Source organism: Pollicipes pollicipes, unplaced genomic scaffold, assembly GCF_011947565.3.
Source record: "Pollicipes pollicipes isolate AB1234 unplaced genomic scaffold, Ppol_2.1 Scaffold_4881;HRSCAF=5763_pilon_pilon_pilon, whole genome shotgun sequence".
Lineage (NCBI taxonomy): Eukaryota > Metazoa > Arthropoda > Thecostraca > Pollicipedomorpha > Pollicipedidae > Pollicipes > Pollicipes pollicipes.
This window is the reverse complement of record NW_023596576.1, coordinates 43326625-43348250: the sequence shown is the minus strand read 5'-3', so window position 1 is coordinate 43348250 and position 21626 is coordinate 43326625. Positions and strand designations below refer to the sequence as shown.

At 53.4% G+C, this 21626-nt stretch overlaps 1 protein-coding gene across 1 annotated transcript; it reads left to right on the top strand.

Moving 5' to 3' along the window:
- Positions 1 to 1385: 1385 nt before the first annotated feature.
- Positions 1386 to 12980, top strand: LOC119100430 (ATP-dependent RNA helicase DDX54-like; the record flags this gene model as incomplete). The annotated part of the gene is made up of 16 exons (XM_037223524.1): positions 1386 to 1547; positions 1735 to 1902; positions 2553 to 2686; positions 2961 to 3182; positions 3518 to 3686; positions 4091 to 4186; positions 5123 to 5237; positions 5682 to 5815; positions 6965 to 7063; positions 7885 to 8091; positions 8927 to 9118; positions 9724 to 9791; positions 10297 to 10438; positions 10974 to 11136; positions 12133 to 12360; positions 12934 to 12980. Coding segments are annotated over 16 exons (2346 nt in total), but the record flags the coding sequence as incomplete, so codon positions are not given.
- Positions 12981 to 21626: the final 8646 nt, after the last annotated feature.

Sequence of the window (21626 nt, the reverse complement as noted above, 5' to 3'; positions counted from 1 at the left end):
TGTTTAAAAAGGGATGTCCCGCACAATGTTCCTGAACTGTATCATATAAATTTAAGTCATGATTGTGGTTCACCTTTAAGGGAGCAATAAGTGAAAGTAAAATGGGTGTAGCAATGGGTTGTAGTATGAAATCATAAAATTATTAGATAATTTCCTACATGAATAGGCAATTGAACTGAACATTGCTACCAATTCTACTGGTCTTGGGTTGGCAATGAAGGTCACAAAGCTCAAAACGGAAGTTTTGATGGGAAAATTTGCTGTATTGGGCAGTTGTTTGTTATTTGGAATTATCTTACTACAAGGATGTCAACAGATTCCCTATTTTGACTTAAGGAACACCAAGCAAGGCCACTGACCTGAAATGGCATCAAGTAACCTTTTGTATTGATGAACGTGCTGCCTAGAATAGTTCTTTAAGCTAAATTTAAAATCAGCTATGAACAGTCAGTGATTTTGGGTCACTTTGACCCTGTAAAGGTCAAACCCTGTAACCAGGGTAACTTACTTTGACCCTGTAAAGTTACTGACCTGATAGCATCCATAACGACCTTTCACATGGATATGGTATTTAGGTTAAAGCTGATTGCATATGGAGGGTGTAGAGAATTTCGTGCAATGATCACTAGTCTTCTCTTGTTTGAATTTATTTGACCAGAAGGTCTACCACCTAGAGACACAAAATGTGACGCAAATTAGTGAACATTGGGTCCAACCTACCCCATGAGTTCATGAGTTTTGAGCTCTCAGTTCTGGATGTATCAGTTGGCTCAAATTGAGTTAACCACCTGCAAGGGTGTTTAATTACCTTTCCAGCAAGTTTCATCAGGGTGAAGATTTAATCTTTGAACTCTGGGCTGGCATCATGGAGTCAACTAACGACCTAGCAACATAAAATTTGCTACCAATCGTGAGGTCTTGTTGAAAGCAACCCACTGATGCTTCCTCTAAGCTCTATCTTTCTTAGTCTTGGAAACAGCATGGGTGGTTACCTCGTCCTTGTGTATGTCCCCCCCCCCCACCACCAGCCCCCTTTATGAAAAAAGCGGCGAATCTGGGCGAGGTTTAAGCATTCAAATATTAAAACACAGGCTATACACTCCATGTGTGGGATTTGAACCTATAGAACCCTATCTGAACCAGGTTACTTACCATGCCTTAGTGCAGTTTGTAAAGTGCTTGTAAGGCTACCTACTTCGTCGTTTCAAGCTTACCCGGTAAGGATTCAACAGGCAGGCGTAACAGCCTCCACTGGCTGGAGTTGGTGAAGCTACTGGAACTGGTAAGGGTTGAGTGCAAAATATTGTGTTCTTCAGAGGGTCTGCAAATATGAAACCGAGGAAAAAGGAGAGGACGTTCGGCTTTGACGACGAGCAGCCAGATGGCTTGTCTCGGACGCCGAGGAGGTGGACACGCGCCGCCTGGTGGCCGAGCAGAACAAGAAGAAGAGGAAGTCTGGCGGCTTTCAGTCCATGGGCTTCAGCAATTCTGTATACAAGGGCATTGTCAAGCGGGGCTACAAGATCCCAACACCTATTCAGAGGAAGGTAGGACTCTTGCCCTGAAGCGATTTTTTCCGTCGTCGCCCTTTGGTGTGTGACGAGTTATGTCATATTATGGATAGCTCAGCTATTGGGCGTGACTGCGTGTCACTTTTTCTCATACAAGGTTTGCAGACCACTCATGCATCAGCTATCAGATCGCTTACCGCATTTGTGCCGTGCTACTTTGCAGTGTATTCCTGTGATCCTGGAGGGCAAGGACGTGGTGGCCATGGCTCGCACGGGCAGCGGCAAGACGGCCTGTTTCCTGCTGCCGATGCTGGAGAAGCTGCAGGTGGCGTCAGCCATGTCTGGCGCGCGGGCTCTGGTCCTCTCCCCCACCAGGGAGCTGGCGCTGCAGGTCGGTGGTAGTCGCTGTCATTATCATAGCGTCGTAAGACGCGCTCACCTGTGGAGGCTATGTTCCGTCGTCTGCCTCTCATCTCACCCTGACAGCCAGGACGGCACCGCGGGGAATCGAAGCCTGTACCCCTGGTTTCCTAGACGCAGATCTCATCTTACCCTGACGGACAGGACGGCACCGCGGGGAATCGAAGCCCGTTCCTCTGGTTTCCTAGACGCAGATCTCATCTCACTCCGATAGCCAGAACGGCACCGCGGGGAATCGAAGCCTGTACCTCTGGTTTCCCAGACGCAGATCTCATCTCACCCCGACAGACAGGACGGCACCGTGGGGAATCGAAGCTCGTTCCTCTGGTTTCCCAGACGCAGATCTCATCTCATCCTGACAGACAGGACGGCACCGCGGGGAATTGAAGCTCGTTTTTTGAAGCTGATTTTTTTATTTGATTTGAATTGAAGCTGGTTTTCCAGACGCAGATTCCATCTCACCCTGACAGCTAGGACGGCACTGTGGGGTTTCTTTTCACTTGGTGTAATGGCACCCAGACGGCCTGTTTGCTCGCATGCTCGTGCATGCTGTGATACCGACGTGGCTGGTGCGAGCACGAGGCACGGCGCGCGCTTGACGTCGTGCCGGGCGGCGCACAGACGCTGCGCTTCACCAAGGAGCTGGGCCGCTTCTCCAACCTGCGGGCGGCCGCCGTGCTGGGAGGCGACTCGATGGAGGGTCAGTTCTCGGCGCTGCACGAGAAGCCCGACATCATCATCGCCACGCCGGGCAGGTTAGCATTGCCACTTGTTTGTCTCTCATGCGGGGCGTCGGTTGTAGAGCGAGGCAAAATCACAGGGGTGTTTGTGCCTTTTCAAATTTGGCTTGTGCTCTCCTTTAGAATGCACACGAATGTCTTCTACAAATAATGTAAGAAACTTGACTTGTATTTGGGAGAAGTCGGACGTCCTTAAAATACAGTAATAACTTTGGTGACAATGCTGGCTACCTGGGTTTCACGACATGTTGGTTAAAATGTACCTCAACCCCCCCCCCCCGTGCCACAGGTTCGTGCACGTGTGTGTGGAGATGGAGCTGCGGCTGGATGCGGTCGAGTACGTGGTGTTCGATGAGGCGGACCGGCTGTTCGAGATGGGCTTCGCCGAGCAGCTGCGCGAGATCCTGGCTCGGCTGCCTGATGCCCGACAGACTCTGCTCTTCTCGGCCACGCTGCCCGGCATGTTGGTGGAGTTTGCTCGCGCCGGCCTCACCGACCCTGTCCTGGTCAGGTCAGTCACATGCTGGTCACGGCCAGCTCAGGTCATGCACGCGCTGGATATATATACACATCATTAGGATTTCCCGGGAATGAAATGGCGTTTTTAACTGATCCGCTTCAAAAGCCACAATCATCATCAATCATCATCATCCCTTGGCTTCCCTTGAGTCACTCGGAGGGCACATACTGGTCAGATCAGTGAACAGCAGGCTGGTGCCGCTCGCTGTGGCCGTTAGTGCCATCTGGAAGTCATGCACCACCTCAGCTCGCACGTCACGCCGCCACCGGACCCCGGGTAGCGCGGCGCCCCCGCCGACCGACATCGTACCGCCCCCTGTCCGCCAGATTGGACGTGGAGACGAAGCTCTCCGAGCAGCTGAGCCTGGCGTACCTGCGCTGTCGCGACGACGAGCGCAGCCTGCTGCTGCTGCACCTGCTGGAGAACGTGGTGCCCGCCGGCCAGCAGACGGTGGTGTTCGCCGCCACCAAGCACCACGTCGAGTACATCCGGCTGGTGAGGGCTGATGCGGCCGGTGGGCGGGGGTCTGGTGAGGGCATGAGGTCCGTGATGGGCCAGTTATCTTTTTACGGCCTACTTTATGATATTGCCCCGTCTGCCATGGGACGTTTTAATCTGGTTTTGCATTTTAAAAATCGGACCGTACTTATCCCCGTCCCTGGGTTTGTTGGGTGCCTCGTATAGCTCCTGCTTTGTTCCGCATTTATAGAGCGGAGTTGAGCATCCATATTCCGTATTTTTGTCAGCCACAGGGGGTTTCTCACGTTCAGAAGTCACCGTAGCTGCGTGCCCGGACGGCGTATTTCAAGCACGCTCGTCCACAACCGATTTCTCACGCAGTTCACGCATGCGTATTTCTATCACCGATGACTGATGTTGGCACGCGTTGTTTGGCCCAGCTGCTGGAGCGGGCCGGCCTCAGCTGCACGTTCCTGTACTCTGACCTGGACCCGGCCGCGCGCAAAATCAACACGGACAAGTTCCGTCACAAGAGGGTAGGTGGCACCGAGCAGTGCCGTCTGTGACGGACGCCTCACGGTCGTCGTCGGTGGCCATCACCGGACGCCGTGCAGCCCTGTGTCGGCGTCGCTCCGGAGCACGTTTCGTGGAGATAGGTGTACCGTGGTCACGTGAACAGAGACTGGGCACCTCGCAATTTGCAGAGATTTGTCGATGACGTCATCAGTGGACGGGGATTGGGTCGCCTCGTATTTCTGTCTGAATAGTCATAATGTAATAATCATAATAGTCGATGTGAGCAAGAAAGCCCAGTAAATGTTTATGTTATAGGCATGGGGCTTTGAAAGGCGCTGTTGCCTCTTTGACCTACGGTGCTGTCCGTTGGATTCAGAATTCAGGGGCTGCAGTTTCCAGAGCTGCCAGGGTGGCTTGCTGTGTGGGCAGGTACCTAGTTACTATTCAGACGTAAATATTGGGTATCCCTGTTGTTTGGGACATTGATATTATGATTAAAAGCTTGTGGTTCGCATACCGCCGCGGGTAGTTTACTTGCACTGTTCCTGGTCTCCATCATGGAACGGCGATGTCACGTAGGTCAGCATTGGCGTGCGTCGAGAGCCATCACCCTTACGGCTGGCCCTGCCTCTGCGCTTCTGTCTGCGGTCAGTGTTTGGACGCCCGACCGCTCCTCTGGCTATAGTCTGTCGGGCTCCCCGGCCATAGCCTGGCGGTGCTCCTCTGGTGCCTGTCGGTGCTCTCTGGCCATAGCCTAGCGGTGCTCCTCTGGCTATAGCCTGGCGGCGCTCCTCTGGCCATAGCCTGGCGGCGCTCCTCTCGCCATAGCCTAGCGGTGCTCCTCTGGCCATAGCCTGGCGGTGCTCCTCTGGCTATAGCCTGGCGGTGCTCCTCTGGCCATAGCCTGCTGGCGCTTCGCTGACCTGCCCCCCCCCCCCCCCCCGCCCCCTGGGCAGGTCAATGTGCTGGTGGTGACTGATGTAGCGGCGCGTGGTATCGACATCCCCCACCTGGACAACGTCATCAACTACAACTTTCCGGCCAAACCCAAGCTGTTCGTGCACAGAGTCGGTGAGTGGCGCGGACAAGGGGCCGGTTCGCCAGGGATGGACGGAATGGTGGTGCTGCTGGGATCCCAGGACTCCGAGTACCTTGGTCATTGGCTGCTGTTGGACGGCACGTGGCGCGCATTCTGGTGTGCTTTGTATTGTGCACGCGATGCCAAGGAAAAGCAACCATAGAGACCGACATCAGACGGGTATTGCAACCTCAGGGATTGTGCTCAGCTCATAGTTGTTCTTTAAAAGCCATGACATCACTCAGAAAGCATATATCTTAAGTCATAATCTTGTTTGCTCTCGTCAGGTTGTTGGCATATTCTGATATGACTTGGGTTTGTGCCCATGTAATCCACGCTTTCGCCATTCCCGGTGTTGTGGAAAAATGCTCCTGTTGTTGCCGGCGCCACCGGGCTGTTGTCTAAAAAAAACCGCCCTGACTGACGTCCGTTTTCAGGTCGTGTTGCCCGCGCTGGTCGGCCAGGGACGGCTTACTCGATCCTCATCCACAACGAGCTGCCCTATCTGCTCGACCTGTACCTGTTCTTGGGCTCCAAACTGACGTTCACACCCAGCACCAACCTAGACAAGGTAGGCGATCAGGGGCGAAGCCAAATGGCTCGGAGCGTCGAGGCTTTTGTTGAAGAGCTAGTGGTATGTACTGTGTGTGCGTTGCCAGTACGGCTGCCGGGGTTTGTTTGCATCATCAGCTGCCTGGGGTTCTAATAAGCCGTTTGCCTCGTAGTGTGCGGCTGCATCCTGGTGTGGAAGGGGCCAGATCTGGGTTGTCACGGACATTGTTGCTGCGCGCCGGGCAGGACTTCACGTCGCCTCATGGGAGGCTGTGTAGCGCGATGTGCTCCGCCTGGCCGGTGACGCCTTGGCAGGCTGATATCGTGACCTCTGCCCGGGGCCGCCTTGTGTAATAGCTTTCGGCACTTACGGCCGCCGGCGGAAGACCGGAAAGCCACCAATGTTTTCAAACCGCCTTTTCTGTAACGGAACTCATAGATCACCCAGCGGCCAGCCGAGGCACATCAGGCCAAGGAAACTGCTTGGGCGCGTAGCCCAGTCGTGACTAACATCCACCCAAAATGCTTGCGTTTTTTTCATGGTTCCGTGAAATTCACCATAAACGTAAAAATTATGTAATTAAGTGTCTTTGCGAGTAACATTAATCGCATAGATTAGACAGTAGTCATAACCTTACTCCTTGGAGAAAAACCGGGAGAATGGAGGATTCACTTCTGTGATTCTTTTCGATGAAGGCATTTTGCGGAAATATCAGCGGATCTATATATCCACTCTCTTGGTTGTTGTCTGAGGAATAAGGCTACTACCACTGTCTTATCTACGTTTAAAACGGAAAAATGTAAAACCAGCCAGACATCGGCAGTGTCGAAACCACTCAATAGTCGTAGCCGTCTATATATATATATATATATATATATATATATATATATATATATATATATATATATATATTATACTGCACAGATCTCCTATACCCTAATGTACTTAAGTCGGCCAAACTACTGAATTAGGGTCTTTCAATGCAATCATAACTGACACCCATTTGGTCACGGGCTTCGGCTCCTTCCACCAATGTTTGATATGATGTGGGTGTTGATACGGCACGGCCTGTGCCCAGCCAGACGCAGTGTGGCTGAGTCATGTGCCTCGTCCGATGTCCCCGAGCTTGCCGTGACGCCCCTTCCCCCTGCACACCACTTGCGGCAGGAGGTCAACTGGCACGGCTACCTGGGCTCCATACCGCAGGAGCTAGTGGACGTGGACTCGGAGCGGATTCAGCTGTGGCATGACACCTCCAACGACCTGGTGAGCCGCCGAGGACACCGACACCGTTTGCTGTCGACACACGCACACACGACCACGCACGCATGCGTGCACACTCACTAACTCACTCACTCACTCACTCACTCACTCACTCACTCACTCACTCACTCACTCACTCACTCACTCACTCACTCACTCACTCACTCACTCACTCACTCACTCACACACACACTCACTCACTCACTCACCTCACTCACTCACCACACACACTTACTCACTCACTCACTTACTCACTCACTCACTCACTCACTCACTCACTCACTCACTCACTCACTCACTCACTCACTCACTCACTCACTCACTCACTCACTCACTCACTCACTCACTCACTCACTCACTCACACACTCACTCACTCACTCACTCACACACTCACTCACTCACTCACTCACTCACTCACCCACTCACTCACCCACTCACTCACCCACTCACTCACTCACTCACTCACCCACTCACTCACTCACTCACTCACTCACTCACTCACTCACTCACTCACTCACTCACTCACTCACTCACTCACTCACTCAATCAATCAATCAATCAGTCACGCACTCGCTTAGTCGCTCACTCAACCATGCAATGACTATGAGGCTGGTCTGGGCCTGCCCTGACCAATGCGGCCAGCTGGCTTAGATGCGTCGTGAGTTTCAGTCGTCGTTACGAGCTAGGAATTAGGTCCGCCGTCAGTGACAACGAGCTCAGATGACCTCCACCTCCTCTGACCTGAGGTCAGCCGGCGCTCACGCCTTGGCCGCCCTGCGTGGCACGGGAGCGCCCTCACCAACCTGCACTCTCCGTGCTGCAGCGGGCGGCGCTGAAGAGCAGCCAGAACGCGTTCAAGCAGTACCTGCGCTCGCGGCCGGCGGCGAGCGCGGCCAGCGTGCGCCGCATGAAGGAGGAGGCGGCCCGGCCGCTGGGCGTGCATCCGGTGCTGCGGCCGGCCGGCGCCACGGCCGGCGCCGACGAGCGCGCCCGGCTCATAGACGCCGTGCGCGGCTACAAGGCGTCCCGGGTCAGTCTGGTTGGGGCGGCCTCAGCGGTCAGAGGCGGCCGGAGCGGGGCGCGTGCGTGGCGGGCTGTTGTGGTGTAGCGTCTCACGGTCAGGGCTGTCCGACTGCTGCAGTATGGTGGTCTGACCAGAGGGCGTCTCAGCGAGATGGGCACCGTGCTGGCGTCCGGTGCTGGGAAGTTTACCGGTGATCGGTGGTGAGGCAGTCTTCTCAATAGGCGTAATACCTGAGGGCATATCCTGCGGGGACGGTTAACCATTGCCGTGTCACATCACTCATCGTGCGTGATGAGCTGTCTGGGATCAGCCGCCGTTATCCACGCACTCCTTTGCAGGCCATACTCGTGACGGGACGTGCTCCTCTCTTGCAGAGCATATTCGTGGCGGGACGTGCTCCTCTCTTGCAGACCATATCGTGGCGGGACGTGCTCCTCTCTTGCAGACCATATTCGTGACGGGACGTGCTCCTCTCTTGCAGACCATATTCGTGACGGGACGTGCTCCTCTCTTGCAGACCATATTCGTGACGGGACGTGCGCCTCTCTTGCAGACCATATTCGTGACGGGACGTGCGCCTCTCTTGCAGGCCATTCTCGTGACGGGACGTGGACCTCTCTTGCAGGCCATATTCGTGACGGGACGTGCGCCTCTCTTGCAGACCATATTCGTGATGGGACGTGCCCCCCTCTTGCAGACCATATTAGTGACGGGACGTGGGTCTCTCTTGCAGACCATATTTGTGACGGGACGTGGGTCTCTCTTGCAGCCCATATTCGTGACGGGACGTGCGCCTCTCTTGCAGACCATATTCGTGACGGGACGTGCGCCTCTCTTGCAGACCATATTCGAAGTGGGCGTTACTTCTCACCAAAACAGCGCCAAGGTGATGAAGGCCAAGCGGAACAGGGATGAGCACGTCATTGAACGTGCCGTCGCCAAGCGCAAGGCGGCTGAGCTCGAGGACGGCGACGAGCAGCAGGAGGGTGAGCGTGGCATGCGTGTGCTGAGCCGCTGCTGCCCTTCATTGCCAGTGAGATGGCCGGACGGTCAGTGTGCTGTTTGTCCTAGGCTTGACTGAACACCTCCACTTGCGTCGCGTGGTTCGTTCATTGGTCCAAGTCATCTCGGGACTGAATGGCTGGAGCTCGCCGCGTGGGGACTTAAAGGTCAGCATTCCCAGCACGTCCAAGCTCAGGGCCGCAGTGCGATGAGCCGGGTGCAGAGCGGCGTTTGTCGGCCAGATGTAATTACACCGGCGCTGGGCACTGCGCGCGTTTCAATCTACAGATCAACGTTCCCGGCTTACACTCCTCACGTTCAAAAAGCTGGAGCCGATCAAATCGTCCAAAACCTTTACGTCTCGCACGTGCAGCCCAGTCGTAGAGCACTCAGGTGCCGAGCTGAAGCACAGCACGTGCCGCCGATGTCAGCGCTGCCCCGCTGCAGGCTGTGCATGGTGTTGTGATGACAGCCTCGCTCGGCCCGGCCCCGCCAGCGCCGGAGCCGGAGGCCGGAGCGCGTGCCGCTGGCCGCCTCCTCGGAGCAGGCCATAAGCGGACACGTTCCAGCGCGTGGTGCGCGATCGGCAGAAGTACGACCGGCGGCGCGAGCAGCGCGCCAAGCGGCCCGCGCCCGGCGGCGGCGGCGCGCGACGAGCAGAACTACATCCCGTACCAGGCCAAGGATCACCACACCGAGGCCGGGTGGGTAGGCCGCGCTGCGGGGCGCGCGCAGGTGGAGGCCGGTCAGCGCGGCATCCGGAGTGGTGCGGATCGGTGTGCTTCGGCGGGTACGTCGCGGTGAGGCGCGAGCACTGCACTGTCGGGCCCGGTGTTTGCTGAATGCCGCGGCGTTTGCGTGGGCAGGACGCCTGGTGGAGTTCGGGATAAATGTTGGGCTTCTTTTGTCTTGGAATGCTCGAAACTAGTCGTATTGCGACATGGCGTCCGTGCGAGTCTATGTTGTGGAGAGTTCTCACCGCCCGATCATTCGCGATGCCCTCTCTGCGCCGGCCGCATGTCCACGTGCATGCAGATTGCCAGCTGCGGTGTCGCCCCCCCCCCCCCCCCCCCCCCCCCCCCCCCCCCCCCCTCCACCCGTCTCCGCTTTCCTGCACCACACAGCTTCCTTTGACGCCGGGCGCCGGCGCTCGCGGCGCGTCATCGTCACGGACGGTCCGTGACGCGGCCCTGGTCCCCCTCCCGGCAGGTACTCGGTGACGAGCGCGTTTGAGCGCGAGGCGAGCACTGCCCTTCTGGACCTCGCCATGGATGACGACACGCGCCACCGCCGCCAGGCTAATGCCAAACACTGGGATCCCAAGAAGAAGAAATATGTCGGCAATTCAAATGTGAGTGATGGCGCTTCCCAGTCACAGACGAGCTCGGGATCCTGCGGTCCGCATTTGGGCCGAGTTGTCTAGGGGTAGGTCCGCATTTGGGCCGATTTGTCTGGAACCCGGTCCGCATTTGGGCTGAGTTGTCTCGGAGTCGGTTCGCATTTGGGCCGAGTTGTCTGGGAATCGGGCCGCATTTGGGCCGAGTTGTCTCGTAGTCGGTCCGCATTGGGCCGAGTTGTCTCGGAGTCGGTCCGCATTTAGGCCGAGTTGTCTGGGAGTCGGTCCGCATCTGGGCCGGCTCCCTTGTCTCTTTTGGCGCCCGCGCCCCGCGGCGTGTTCTTTCTGCTGTTGGAGGTCGTCTTGTCAAGCGAGGAGCTCAGGCCTGACGTTTCTGTAGCGCATCTTGGTACATTTTGTGCTTGTACTTGGGAGTCGTATCCCGGCGTCTCATCATGATGGACGGTTCACTCCGCCACCGGATTCGCTGGGCTGCCTTGGTGTCCAGACTCCCCGGAATACTCACTGCCGCTGGCCAACGACACCGCAGGACGGCAAGAACAAGAAGATCCGGACCGAGTCGGGCGTCTGGATCCCGGCCACGTTCCAGAAGGCCGGCAAGTACGACGAGTGGAAGAAGAAGACGCAGCTGGACGCGCAGGACTCCGACTCCGACGAGGGTCACCAGCGGAAGGGCGGTCGCGGCCTCAAAGGTACTGAAGACGCGGGAGCTCATGGGCTAGCTGAGGCAGGGGTGGGGCCCGGGGTGGGGAGGGGGTCAGATGTGAAGCAAAACGGAAGGGGTTGTGACCCAACATAATGGCTGTCTTTTGTGTTTTGCATTGTTTGTTACTGAAATCGGGTCATAGCGGCCAAAAACGGTATACGCATCTGCTCATTAGCGGGTAGAGGTGGTACTGTGTGGTGTCAAAGTCAGGTCATACCAGCCCGGAACTGCACTTATTCACCCATTAACGGGCTGGGGCCCATCAAATCATTTCTGTAATTAAAATCAAAGATGGGTGAAAGAGCGGTGATCCACGAATGTCGTAAGGTCCGTGCAACGTCTCGCACACGTTCACTCTTGTAAAGCTTCGCGAAAGTTGGCCGCCGCATTAACTCATGTGTTTGTACTGCATACGCGTGGTCCTGGGGCGTGATCGGCATGTATCTACATCTGCGTTGTTTGTCGTCTGGCTTGATACGATATCTAACTTCTTGTATGTGTTAAGTGCCACTTTTGCCTTCACGTCCTAGTAGACTGTATTGTCCCTAGTTGTATTTTACCTAGTAGTAGATTGCATTGTTCCTTGGCCACCTAAGCGGGCGTCCGAAATTCTCTGCGCAAGTGTAAATCCCAACATTTTATAGAAACTGGCTACATTTTTATGTTTTGTAGAAATGCGTTTGCATAAGAATCTTGAGCATTTGCGGATGCATGCGGAAGCTCCTCAAAAGTATTCAGGCTGAAATGGTCGTCTCTGCACTGATTATGCTGTTTGTCTTTGGGTGTGCGGACATCTTAGATGTCTTTCTGCTCCTTCGTCTTGGTGTAGCGGACTGGAGTGCTGCCATGTTGCTCTGGCGCTGAAAAGGGAAAAGCAAATGAAGTGTCTTTGGGTGCTACTCCATCACTTGACAGACTACCTGAGGCTGTTCTGAAAGTAAGTCAGACTTGATCCGTAACCCACGTGAACCCCGTGCCTCAGTGATCCGGCACCGTAAGAACCAGTCGCGACCGGCGCTGGGCGGCGGGCCGGCACACGCCAAGCGGCCCGAGATGCGCTCCTCCGACCAGATCCTCAAGCAGCGCGATCTTACGGAGAGAAGGCGAAATAGAAGTACCGTCGGCGTCGGCAAGGGGCGCGGAGGCAAGTCGCGTGGCGGCAAGACCGGCGGAGGCAAGGCCGGCGGTGCCGCGGGCAGAGGGGGCGGACGCGGAGGAAGAGGGGCGGCGGCGGGCAGGGGTGGCGGATCCTCCCGAAGAGGCGGCGGCCGGGGCGGAGGTCGGGGAAAGGGGCGGCGATAAACGCATGTGGACATTTGTAATGTCCGATTTTTTTATGTGTGGTAAGCGTTCAATATACGTCATACCTCGTGCTGTGCGCAGCGTTTATCCTAAGCATTAATAAATTGGAACATCCGGTCTCCAAAGTTTTGGCTGATCGTCTGGGCGTTGTTGCAAGAAGCTGAGCCTACCGCTGAAACCCTCGTTCGTTCTCACATGTCTGGGTGGCCTCAGCACCGTGCAACGAAACCGAACAAAACAGAACGCTCTCGAAGTTCCATTTATACAGCGTCATGCACCCATCCCTCCTCATTCCAAACTGTCGCCAGCGACTTCAATTTTAAAATAAAAAGCGTCATTGATCACGGATGCTCCGCGATCTTCGCGGAACGGCGCTGTGCAGTGAAAGCGTGCACTGAAGGCCACGCAGGTCTCTGCAGGTTATTGGCGGACTGCTCGACGTAAGGTGCTAGGGACTAACAGACGGTGACGTGGACTGCAGAGATGGACGATATTCACGCAAGCCGAGTCGAGGTCGTCCAGACCTGAGGCTGGTACGGAGGGTCACGCTAGACAGGTGTTGCGTGGACGGTGAAATGGTCGCATTTCACCCTCTTATCTGTCACATGGGCACGGAAGTTGCACCAATCGTTACTGTGTTCAGGTATGCAGCTACGTAGCTAGCCTTGAGTTGCCCCCGCCCCCGCTTATTTTCCTCGGGGGAGGGAACAAATACCAAATTTCCCGAGAAATTCATCGTTCAATTCTTAGGCAGCTTTCTTGCAAACACTGGACTTGAAATTCATTTTACCTTGGCATGACACGAACCCCAGTAAGCTGGACACCCACGTAACTCGAGAGATAGTTACTATGGCAGCATCTGCGCGACACAACCTAGGGTTTGCCAGTGGCAGTGTGACATATTCAGTAGAAGTAAACTTCGAGCACACGAGTGCACACCTGACGGATTTTTAGTATAACACTGGAATTAGATATGGAGTTCCTTGCCTCCTGCACTCATTAAGGCGTCGCTAACACGCGTTATCAGGCGTGAATCCGCGTGCGATGCAGATAACCACACAGTTCGGGATATGGTTGTTCGATGGCTCTGATCAGGTGATGTCACAGATCAGTGACATTCAACGTCGGAGGTGAGGCAGCCATTCGCGCTTTTGAATGGTATGTTATACGCATGTTAAGGGGAGGGGTGATATTTATGAATAATAAGCATTCCCTTAATCTTGTCTGGGATAAGCGGAAGAGACAATCTGGATAAACTAATAAAAATCTAGCGGGCGCGTGAGGCCCAAGACGGCTATGTATGCATGGGGACAAGGGATTTTAGACGGACCGATCCCATTCGGGCGGAAAGGTCAGCCAGTCAAGAGGGCTTTAATAAAACAGGAGCGGTGTCGACAAGCTGTGAAAGGTGCAATAGCAGTCATGTCATCGCTCAGACGCTTCGTCAAAACATGCTACGCACCTGTAAGCGCAGCGTCCAGTCCGGCGCGAAGCTCCTTGCGGGCGCGAGAGGCGGTGGCGGTCGGCGGCAGGCGGCTGCAGGATAGTGCCGCGCGATAAGAAAGACCCTGCGTGTCGCCACCAGGTGGAGAGCGGGCAGATCAAGGGCGTTAACTGCTGCCACTCGGGTGGCACGTTGACATACAGCGGAATGCGGGATGAACAGGGACTGGATCGCCGCCGGTGCTTCGAGTCATTGCGGGCCCTGAACACAGTGAGGCTGTCATGGTGGGTGACGAGGTCACTTACACCGAGCCAGCCCGGCGTTTGGACGGCAGTCGCCTTCGAATCTCGCCGACGAGCGTCGGTGACGGTCCTGACCCTCGGTTATCATGCATCACACTCTGTTTAGGTGACACGCTGCAACCCCACCCCAGACCGAGATGCAGCGCAGAAGATGGGGTAAAACGTGGGACCGAATGGTGAATTTACGAATCTCGAGCCTAGCGTAGAGTACACAATTTGGCCATTGTGCGGTTTGACGGCATTTGCAGCACTGGGCTGCCGTGCAAGGTTCTGTGCAGCTTACAGATAAGTAGCCTCTAGGACGACGGCTGATCCAAACATCACCAGATCCCACATCACACTGAACCGCATTGTTTCCGCCTAAATGCAACACATTTTTGTAATCCACTGAAAAACGAAGGCGGGATGATGGGGGTTCGGTGAGGAGATTCCACGCGCTTTTAGTATAAGCCGTCAATGGAAAACATTATCTTTCACCTTTAGATCACCTTCATCGGTCTGACCCATCCATATCCCCCCTGAAGATGTGCACCTTTCTTTCTGAACATTTCTACCCATTTGCGTATTGTTTCGAACAGAGTTCAGGCGGACCGAAGATTCATACCTGATCAATTTCACGAAGTGGTCATGGGTTCGAACCTCAGCAGGTGTCACACTTTTTCATCTTTCCCTATCCACCAGAGGCGCATTAGAAACGAAGGGGCTCTCAGCGGTCAGGAGGGCCTTGATCAGCTAAAGCGATTCGTGAGCGGCCGTGGAGGCCTGAGTACGCAGGGGGCCTAGGGAGGTCAGTGTGGCCCATGAGCGGTTCTTGTCATTGGGGCTTTGCGACGCCCTCAGCTGCTAAGGCTTTGTGGCGTCGCCTGCCACGCACCCTGACAGGAAGGGCGGGCACCGCGGGGCATTGAATCCCGTATCCCTGGTTTCCCAAACGCTCATATTGACTCCTCTAGAATGGTCAAAGATGCCGGGTATCTCCGAGCAAACTTTGTGTGGAAGTGCCTTTGACTGCGACTGCTGTGACTGGATGCCTGCGACTGCCGACTGCTCTGGTGCATCAGCGGTTTTCTGCGTGTTGGAAAGCGGTCTGGATAATCACGGGTCACTGGATCCCGATCAGATGATCTCGCTAACTTCCCTAAGATGTTTGTTCCTCTCGTCGCTGAGGACGAGAAGCGCCACAGCTGCGTCACCAATGAATTTAACAAAGACGGATACTCCGTAGGCAGCTGCAATGCGAATGCCGCGTTCGCAGGACATTTACTCGTGGCGCGTGAGGTAACACCGCTCGTATTTATGGTATCAGTATTGCAATGACTGAAGCGTGTCCTTGTGGCCGGATGAATCGCCACACCTAGAACGTTTTCAGCATTGTCTTTCCTATGGTATATAACTGTGGAAAAGCCGGCCGGTCAAAGCAGCGAACCGTCCGATCGGGTGGACAATTGAAGATTCAGTGACTTGTCGCCGATCTGTCACCGAGTCGAGCGACCAATTGTAAGTCATAGAATATGTCGCCGAGTTGTGATGAAACCTTGAAATGCTGTTGCGGAGGCGTATGGTACGGTAAAGGACGTTTACAAGTCTCAAAGTGTTGTGTGACGAAATACATTACCACTGAGACCTCATATTAGGTGGTGCAGTGTACACTCCAATATTTTTTGGTGACTGTCATAATAATTTTCAGCAAAAAACATCGCTGGGCACCAAACTTTGAGTGAAAATAAGCGTTTTGCCGTCGGCCGTCATCCACCGAATGGGGATGTTTGACCAGCGCTAGGCCGATCCGCCCTCTCGCTGCCGGAGTCCCTGACGGGAACCAATTGTGGTGTGCGGGTTACCGTGGACGTTTGTCGGCCATGGGAAACTAACTGTGTCTGTAAGCCAGCTTTTCGTGCAGCAACACGGCATGAATCCCTTGCAGCCTTGGGATCGGTCGGTGGCTGGTGGTACATTTCCCGTCCTCTTCATATGCATGTGCGTGCTGGGTGGTGATTGTAAATGCCCGTAGAACCCAAATTCATCTGCTTCAAGAAACAAGCGTAAATCCAAGAAAACGGTGTGTATTAGAACCTGGTATATACGCCACCATCGCACTAGCACATTTCGCGGCATGGCGCGAAATCTGCATATGTATATGGTCATTCGTCGAAGCTAGTGCTACAAGCCAGTTAGCTAGAAGGTAGTCGAAGCATGCAAAAACAGTAGCATTAATGGTCTGGAAGCATCGCTTGGGGCATTTTGATCTATTTATCCGCGATCTGCTTTTCAGACAAAAACAGCGATTCCCAAGATTTAAAATCTTGCTCTCCAGATATCCGCTGCGACTTATGCGTTGTGCATTCCGAGAGCTTCAAGGAAAGCCTTCTCGCTGTCACTGCACCTGCCAGATATCACTGATCTTGCCGCTGCTACTTGTCAGTGCTGCTGCAATGTTTATTTGTTGTCAGGCTCTGCAGTGACTTCAAAACGCATCCCACCAGTTGAAGAGCTTTTTTGAGACCACATTTTGGACTGAGACTGTTTTTTTTTGCCATAGCAATGCGTTTCGCTTAAAACTCTGCATTTCTCGAGCTCTCTTATCGCATCCATTGCAAACTATTCTTCTCTCGATGTGTGGGTTTCTCTGACATGCTAAAAGCGAGGGGACGGAGCAGCACTCTAGATTGCTGCTGTGCTTTGCTTTATTGAAGCATGGCTTGAGTCATCCCGATGTCATTAGCCCACTACCTGCTGCACTGCCCACTAACACTATGTTACCGGTTCTAGAGCCTTATAATATGTTCCCAAACGTCCACAGCGATTGGTGTGTTTATGCGTAATCTGCCCATTTTTCCACGTCACACAGAATGGCACTTATTTATGTAGTTTTGGGAAAGCTTCATTTTGCCTTCAGCAAGAGAAGAGCTCAGAGCGATCTTAACACGCGCTCGGGTGGCGGGTCAAATTGACCCCCCCAAGGTTTTTCCAGAATAGTTTCCGAACGGCGCGGTGCGACCGCGCCAAATTTTGCATAGCTATAGACAATTAAATAGCAGATCGCTTGACACAAAAAATTGAGATGTACCTTGCAAGGTCGCTGACCTATGGCAGGTTAAAGTCAGGTCATGGTTTCAGCAAAAATAATTTCAAGGTAATCGTTCAATCCGATACATCAACGGAGTGTTTGACGAAGCCATACATCTCTGAGATGCTTTTTTAGGCACCAAAAATATTGAATAAGCAAATAACGTTCAGCTAAGGTCAGGTATGAAGGTCAGACCAAGGTCAACACCAACCTGATTTATTACTCTACGTCTTGCTGTATGGGATAAATTGTGGCGCTCATTTCGAGTTTATTGACAGCAGGAACCGCATTATGCATCTTCCATTAACTTCTTAGAGGTCAGAACAGATCATAGACCTAACATGACCTGGGTCGACATTTTGTTTTGGGAACATACTGCCTAGCGTATTCTTTGTCGCTTATTCAAATGCGAAACTCAGGGCAGTTTTGTATGATTTTGGTCACCATGACCTTTAAAAGGACAAAAACGTCATTGACTTCAAATAGGCTTATGACCTTTTGCTTAGAAACGGTTGCCTACGTTCTGGGGGCACTTTCTAGACCAACCTGGAATTTGACCTTGTTTTACCTTATTTGACTTGAAGGTCATGGCCTATGAAGTTCAAACTTTGACCTAAGTGAGTCTATGTACAGGTCAAGACACCGTGTAAATTTGGTGTCTCTAGCTCTCTTAGTTCCCGAGATCTCAGGAGGTTGGGGTCAAATTGACCCCCGCCACTCGAGCGAAGGGTATCTAACCGGAAAGATCGCCTCAGCGGGATCCCGTCCGACAGGCAAAAACGGAGATGCCGTAAGTCCAAAAGACTGCCGGTTCCCACGATCAACGCAAGAGGCCATCTGGCATCTGGGGTCCTGTCACTGTCCCTGATCAGCAGATGCTTTCCCCACAGATTTGGGGTCCCTTGCCGACACAGGATACCCGGTAAGACACTGTGGGTCCCCGATCGACACAGGGGCCCGAAACTGTCAGTGGCCCGATCAATGCCAGTCACGGAACCCGGCCTTTTCCCTGCTTGGAAAATGGGCGCCCAGGTCTCCGGCAGGCATGGAGCCGACTTTTCGGCGTGGGCGGTCTCTGGCTGAAATTGAGTACTGCATTGTCCTGGATGGTTCCCAATCGTCGCAAGAGGCCCTATGACTAAAATCTGTGGGCCCGGCCCTAGGCGCCAAGGCCCTTGATGTGATTTTAGATAGCCCTTCAAACCCCTCAATCAGCCCATTGATCATCGGTCAATGGGGGCTCTTCATGCTCCCCTCTTCGGGCTCTCTTGAGCAATGTCCCTGGCTGACTCGGGTCCCTTGCCAGCACGCGACCTCCTGTTAGGCGCTGTAAGTCCCTAGCCGACACAGGGGCACCTTATTTTCTGAGCGGTCCCACTAAGGCAGAACGCAGGTAACAGCCTTGTCCCTGCCTGGGAAAGAGGCTCTCAAATCCAGACCGACACGGAGCCGACAGTTGGATACGGGATATGGTGGGGCTTAGCCGGCATAGAAACTTTCATCGACTCGCGAGGGTCCTGATAGGTGCAAAGGGCCCTCTGACTGGCATTTGAGAACCCGGTCGTGCGGGCTGGGGCCCCTTATTATGACACCTGACAAGCTCTTTGGACCTCAAATCGGCCACTTAACAGTTGGTCCTAAGGCGCCTGAAAGGCCCCTCGGGACATGACGAGAGGGGGGGGGGGGGGCACACGCCTTCTGTGCTCCTCCCCGCCCTGCCCGCGCCACTGGAGGTAGTGGTTGCATGAAGCCATCAAACAAACAATGGTTATATTCCCAAAACTTGGACGGCAGTGAGGAAGCATTGGCAGCATAACCAACGTTTGGTTGATACGTCGTTTAACCAGTATCTTCAGGTATGTCGAATGTACATTACTATCAGCGTGATAGCTTTAAACGCACGAGGCCAAAATGATCGTAGTGGAGAAAACAATGATAACTTAATACACGCGTGCTTCCTAAAATACAGTACAACAAAACATCCCAATGACAGAGTAGGTCTGCTGGCACATGCTATTTAATTGAAGGCGCCGTTTTAAACAATCCTCAGAAATTTAATAGAAACAAGCATATATCGTTTGTGAAGTATGAGACAGTAATGCAGTGCACGTACGATTTTTGCGCTCAACGCACCTGCTATCACTTGCAACTGTGTTAAGCGTGCAATGTGTCCACGTTCGTATAAGTGTTAATTAGCGACCTGGACAATATTTCCGAGCGGAATACCATGCTACTACAAGACTCTGCCTTCTATCCACACAAGCTCGTTGAACTCTGTTTCACTACTGCCTAGCGCGCCGAGAGGCCTCTTTCTTGAGCGTGAAGAGAAGATTACAGGCATCGCATGCACGTCCATGGACACTTTTCGTGCCTGGGTATCCGACCCTTTTATCCTCTTTTTGCTTTATCCTGAATCCTCGTGATACCCCGCTTTGTTCGGTGCGAGCTGCTTGCGTCAGCCAAGAGTGGGCCGAGAGGCCGGACTGAAACTCGGCCTCCCAGACTTCACGTAGCCATCAGGCGCACGTAGTCCTGCCCCACCGTCATCGATACTCCTGCACCCCATAGCCTTTAGGTGATTATTTCTGGTCGAAAGGTCTCTAATTTGAGTGACTAAAACCCCATCTGGGCTGCCTGAGACATAGGAGCAGATCCTGACTTCTATACTGCGGCATGTGGACGTTGTGTCGGGATGCCTGCTGACTAACAGTCAAGTCAACTTTCAAGTCTCAGGAAAAAGAGGTCTGTCTTAGCACATAAGCTGATCGGAGCAGCCCACAATCCCTTTCTCTGACGAATTGTAGACAGACACTGCAACATTTGTCACGATCGACGTTTCTGTAAGCGGCAAGCAAAGAACACCACGTACAGGATTGACTGTAGATTGGCTCCAGAGAGGCGAGCACTTTGTGTTGGAGCAAGAAGGTGACCCGTTTGCAAAAAACAACGGAGATTTGGGAGATACGCGGAATAGGCGGACAGGCTCTCCGTTCAGTTGTCGTCAAAACGAACGTCCCAACATATCTGCGATTTTCCCTTCCCCGACGTCAGACCGTGCTTTGGTCGTGCCGCCGCCACGTCTGATTGTCCAGATTGACACGACCTGCATAGGCGTATAGATTAACATGGTCGGATTATTGGCTGACCTTGGGGCACCGTAGCCTGCGGCAGTTTAAATTGGCTGGGCGGATCACTGTAGAAAGTTCCGCACGCTGGTTTGTAGCTATGACGTAAGCATTGAAAGAAATGGTAATACGTTCAGCGGGGATTGGTCGCCATCAGCTTAGTCTATGCGCCTATGTAGTTTCCTTGGTGCGATTCCCCCCAGATGAGGCCGTAGTACGGTATCTGACGGCAGATTCCGAAAAACAGCTGACTGCTTCCGGGTCTGCTGCTGGCGCAACGGTGAGGCAGGCGGTGTTGACATCACTGAATGACTTGTAAGCGGTAAGTTTGAGTACCGTCTGTGCGTTGCCTACAGCATAAAGCCGTGTAATCGCCTCTATCCGGTTTCGTTGCGGATAGATAGCATAAATCCCTAGCAACAGCCTAAAATGGACGGATCCATGCTCTGCGCACCAAAGCGCGTGCCAGCTCTCACATAGCAACCCACACTGTTATCGTTGTAGTCGTCCGCGTCCTCCTTCAAGATTAGTTGGTCCCATTTTGCCGCGGAATAATTGTTGCATGGCCTGGAACTTTTCCGAATCGTGCTCCTTTCCTTTGAGCAAATTTCGCCTTTCCAGATTTGGTGGAATGTGGAGGTAAAATCGTGGTGGCATACAAACCACGGAGAAATATTCCACCTGATTTAAAAACTGTTTTCCTCAAGCAGTTGTCCTCCACAGTTGTGCACAGTTTCCCAGTTGTCCAAGGATAGAATGGGTCCTTAAACACGCGCTCGGGTGGGAGGTCAAACTGATCCTCCCGAAAGGTTTTTTCCAGAGTGGTTTCCGAACGGTGCGGCGCAGCCGCGCCAAATTCGGCATGGTTGTAGACAATTAAATGGCAGATCGTTTGGTATCAAACATTTAGACGTTACTTGTAAGGTCACTGACCTATGGCGGGTCAAAGTCAGGCCATGGTTTCAGCGAAGTCAATTTCTTGGAAATCGTTCAATCTGATGCAACAACAGTGTTAGACGAAGCCATACATCTCTGAGATGCTTTCTTTGGCAACACAAATATTGAATGAGCAAATTACGCTGACCTAAGGTCAGGTATAAAGGTCAGACCAAGGTCAAAATCAGCTTGCTTTATTACTCTAGGGCTTGCTGTATGGGATAGTTTCTGGTGATCGTTTCAAATTTATTGATAGCAGGATCCGCGTTATATATCTTCCATTGACTTCTTAGAAGTCAG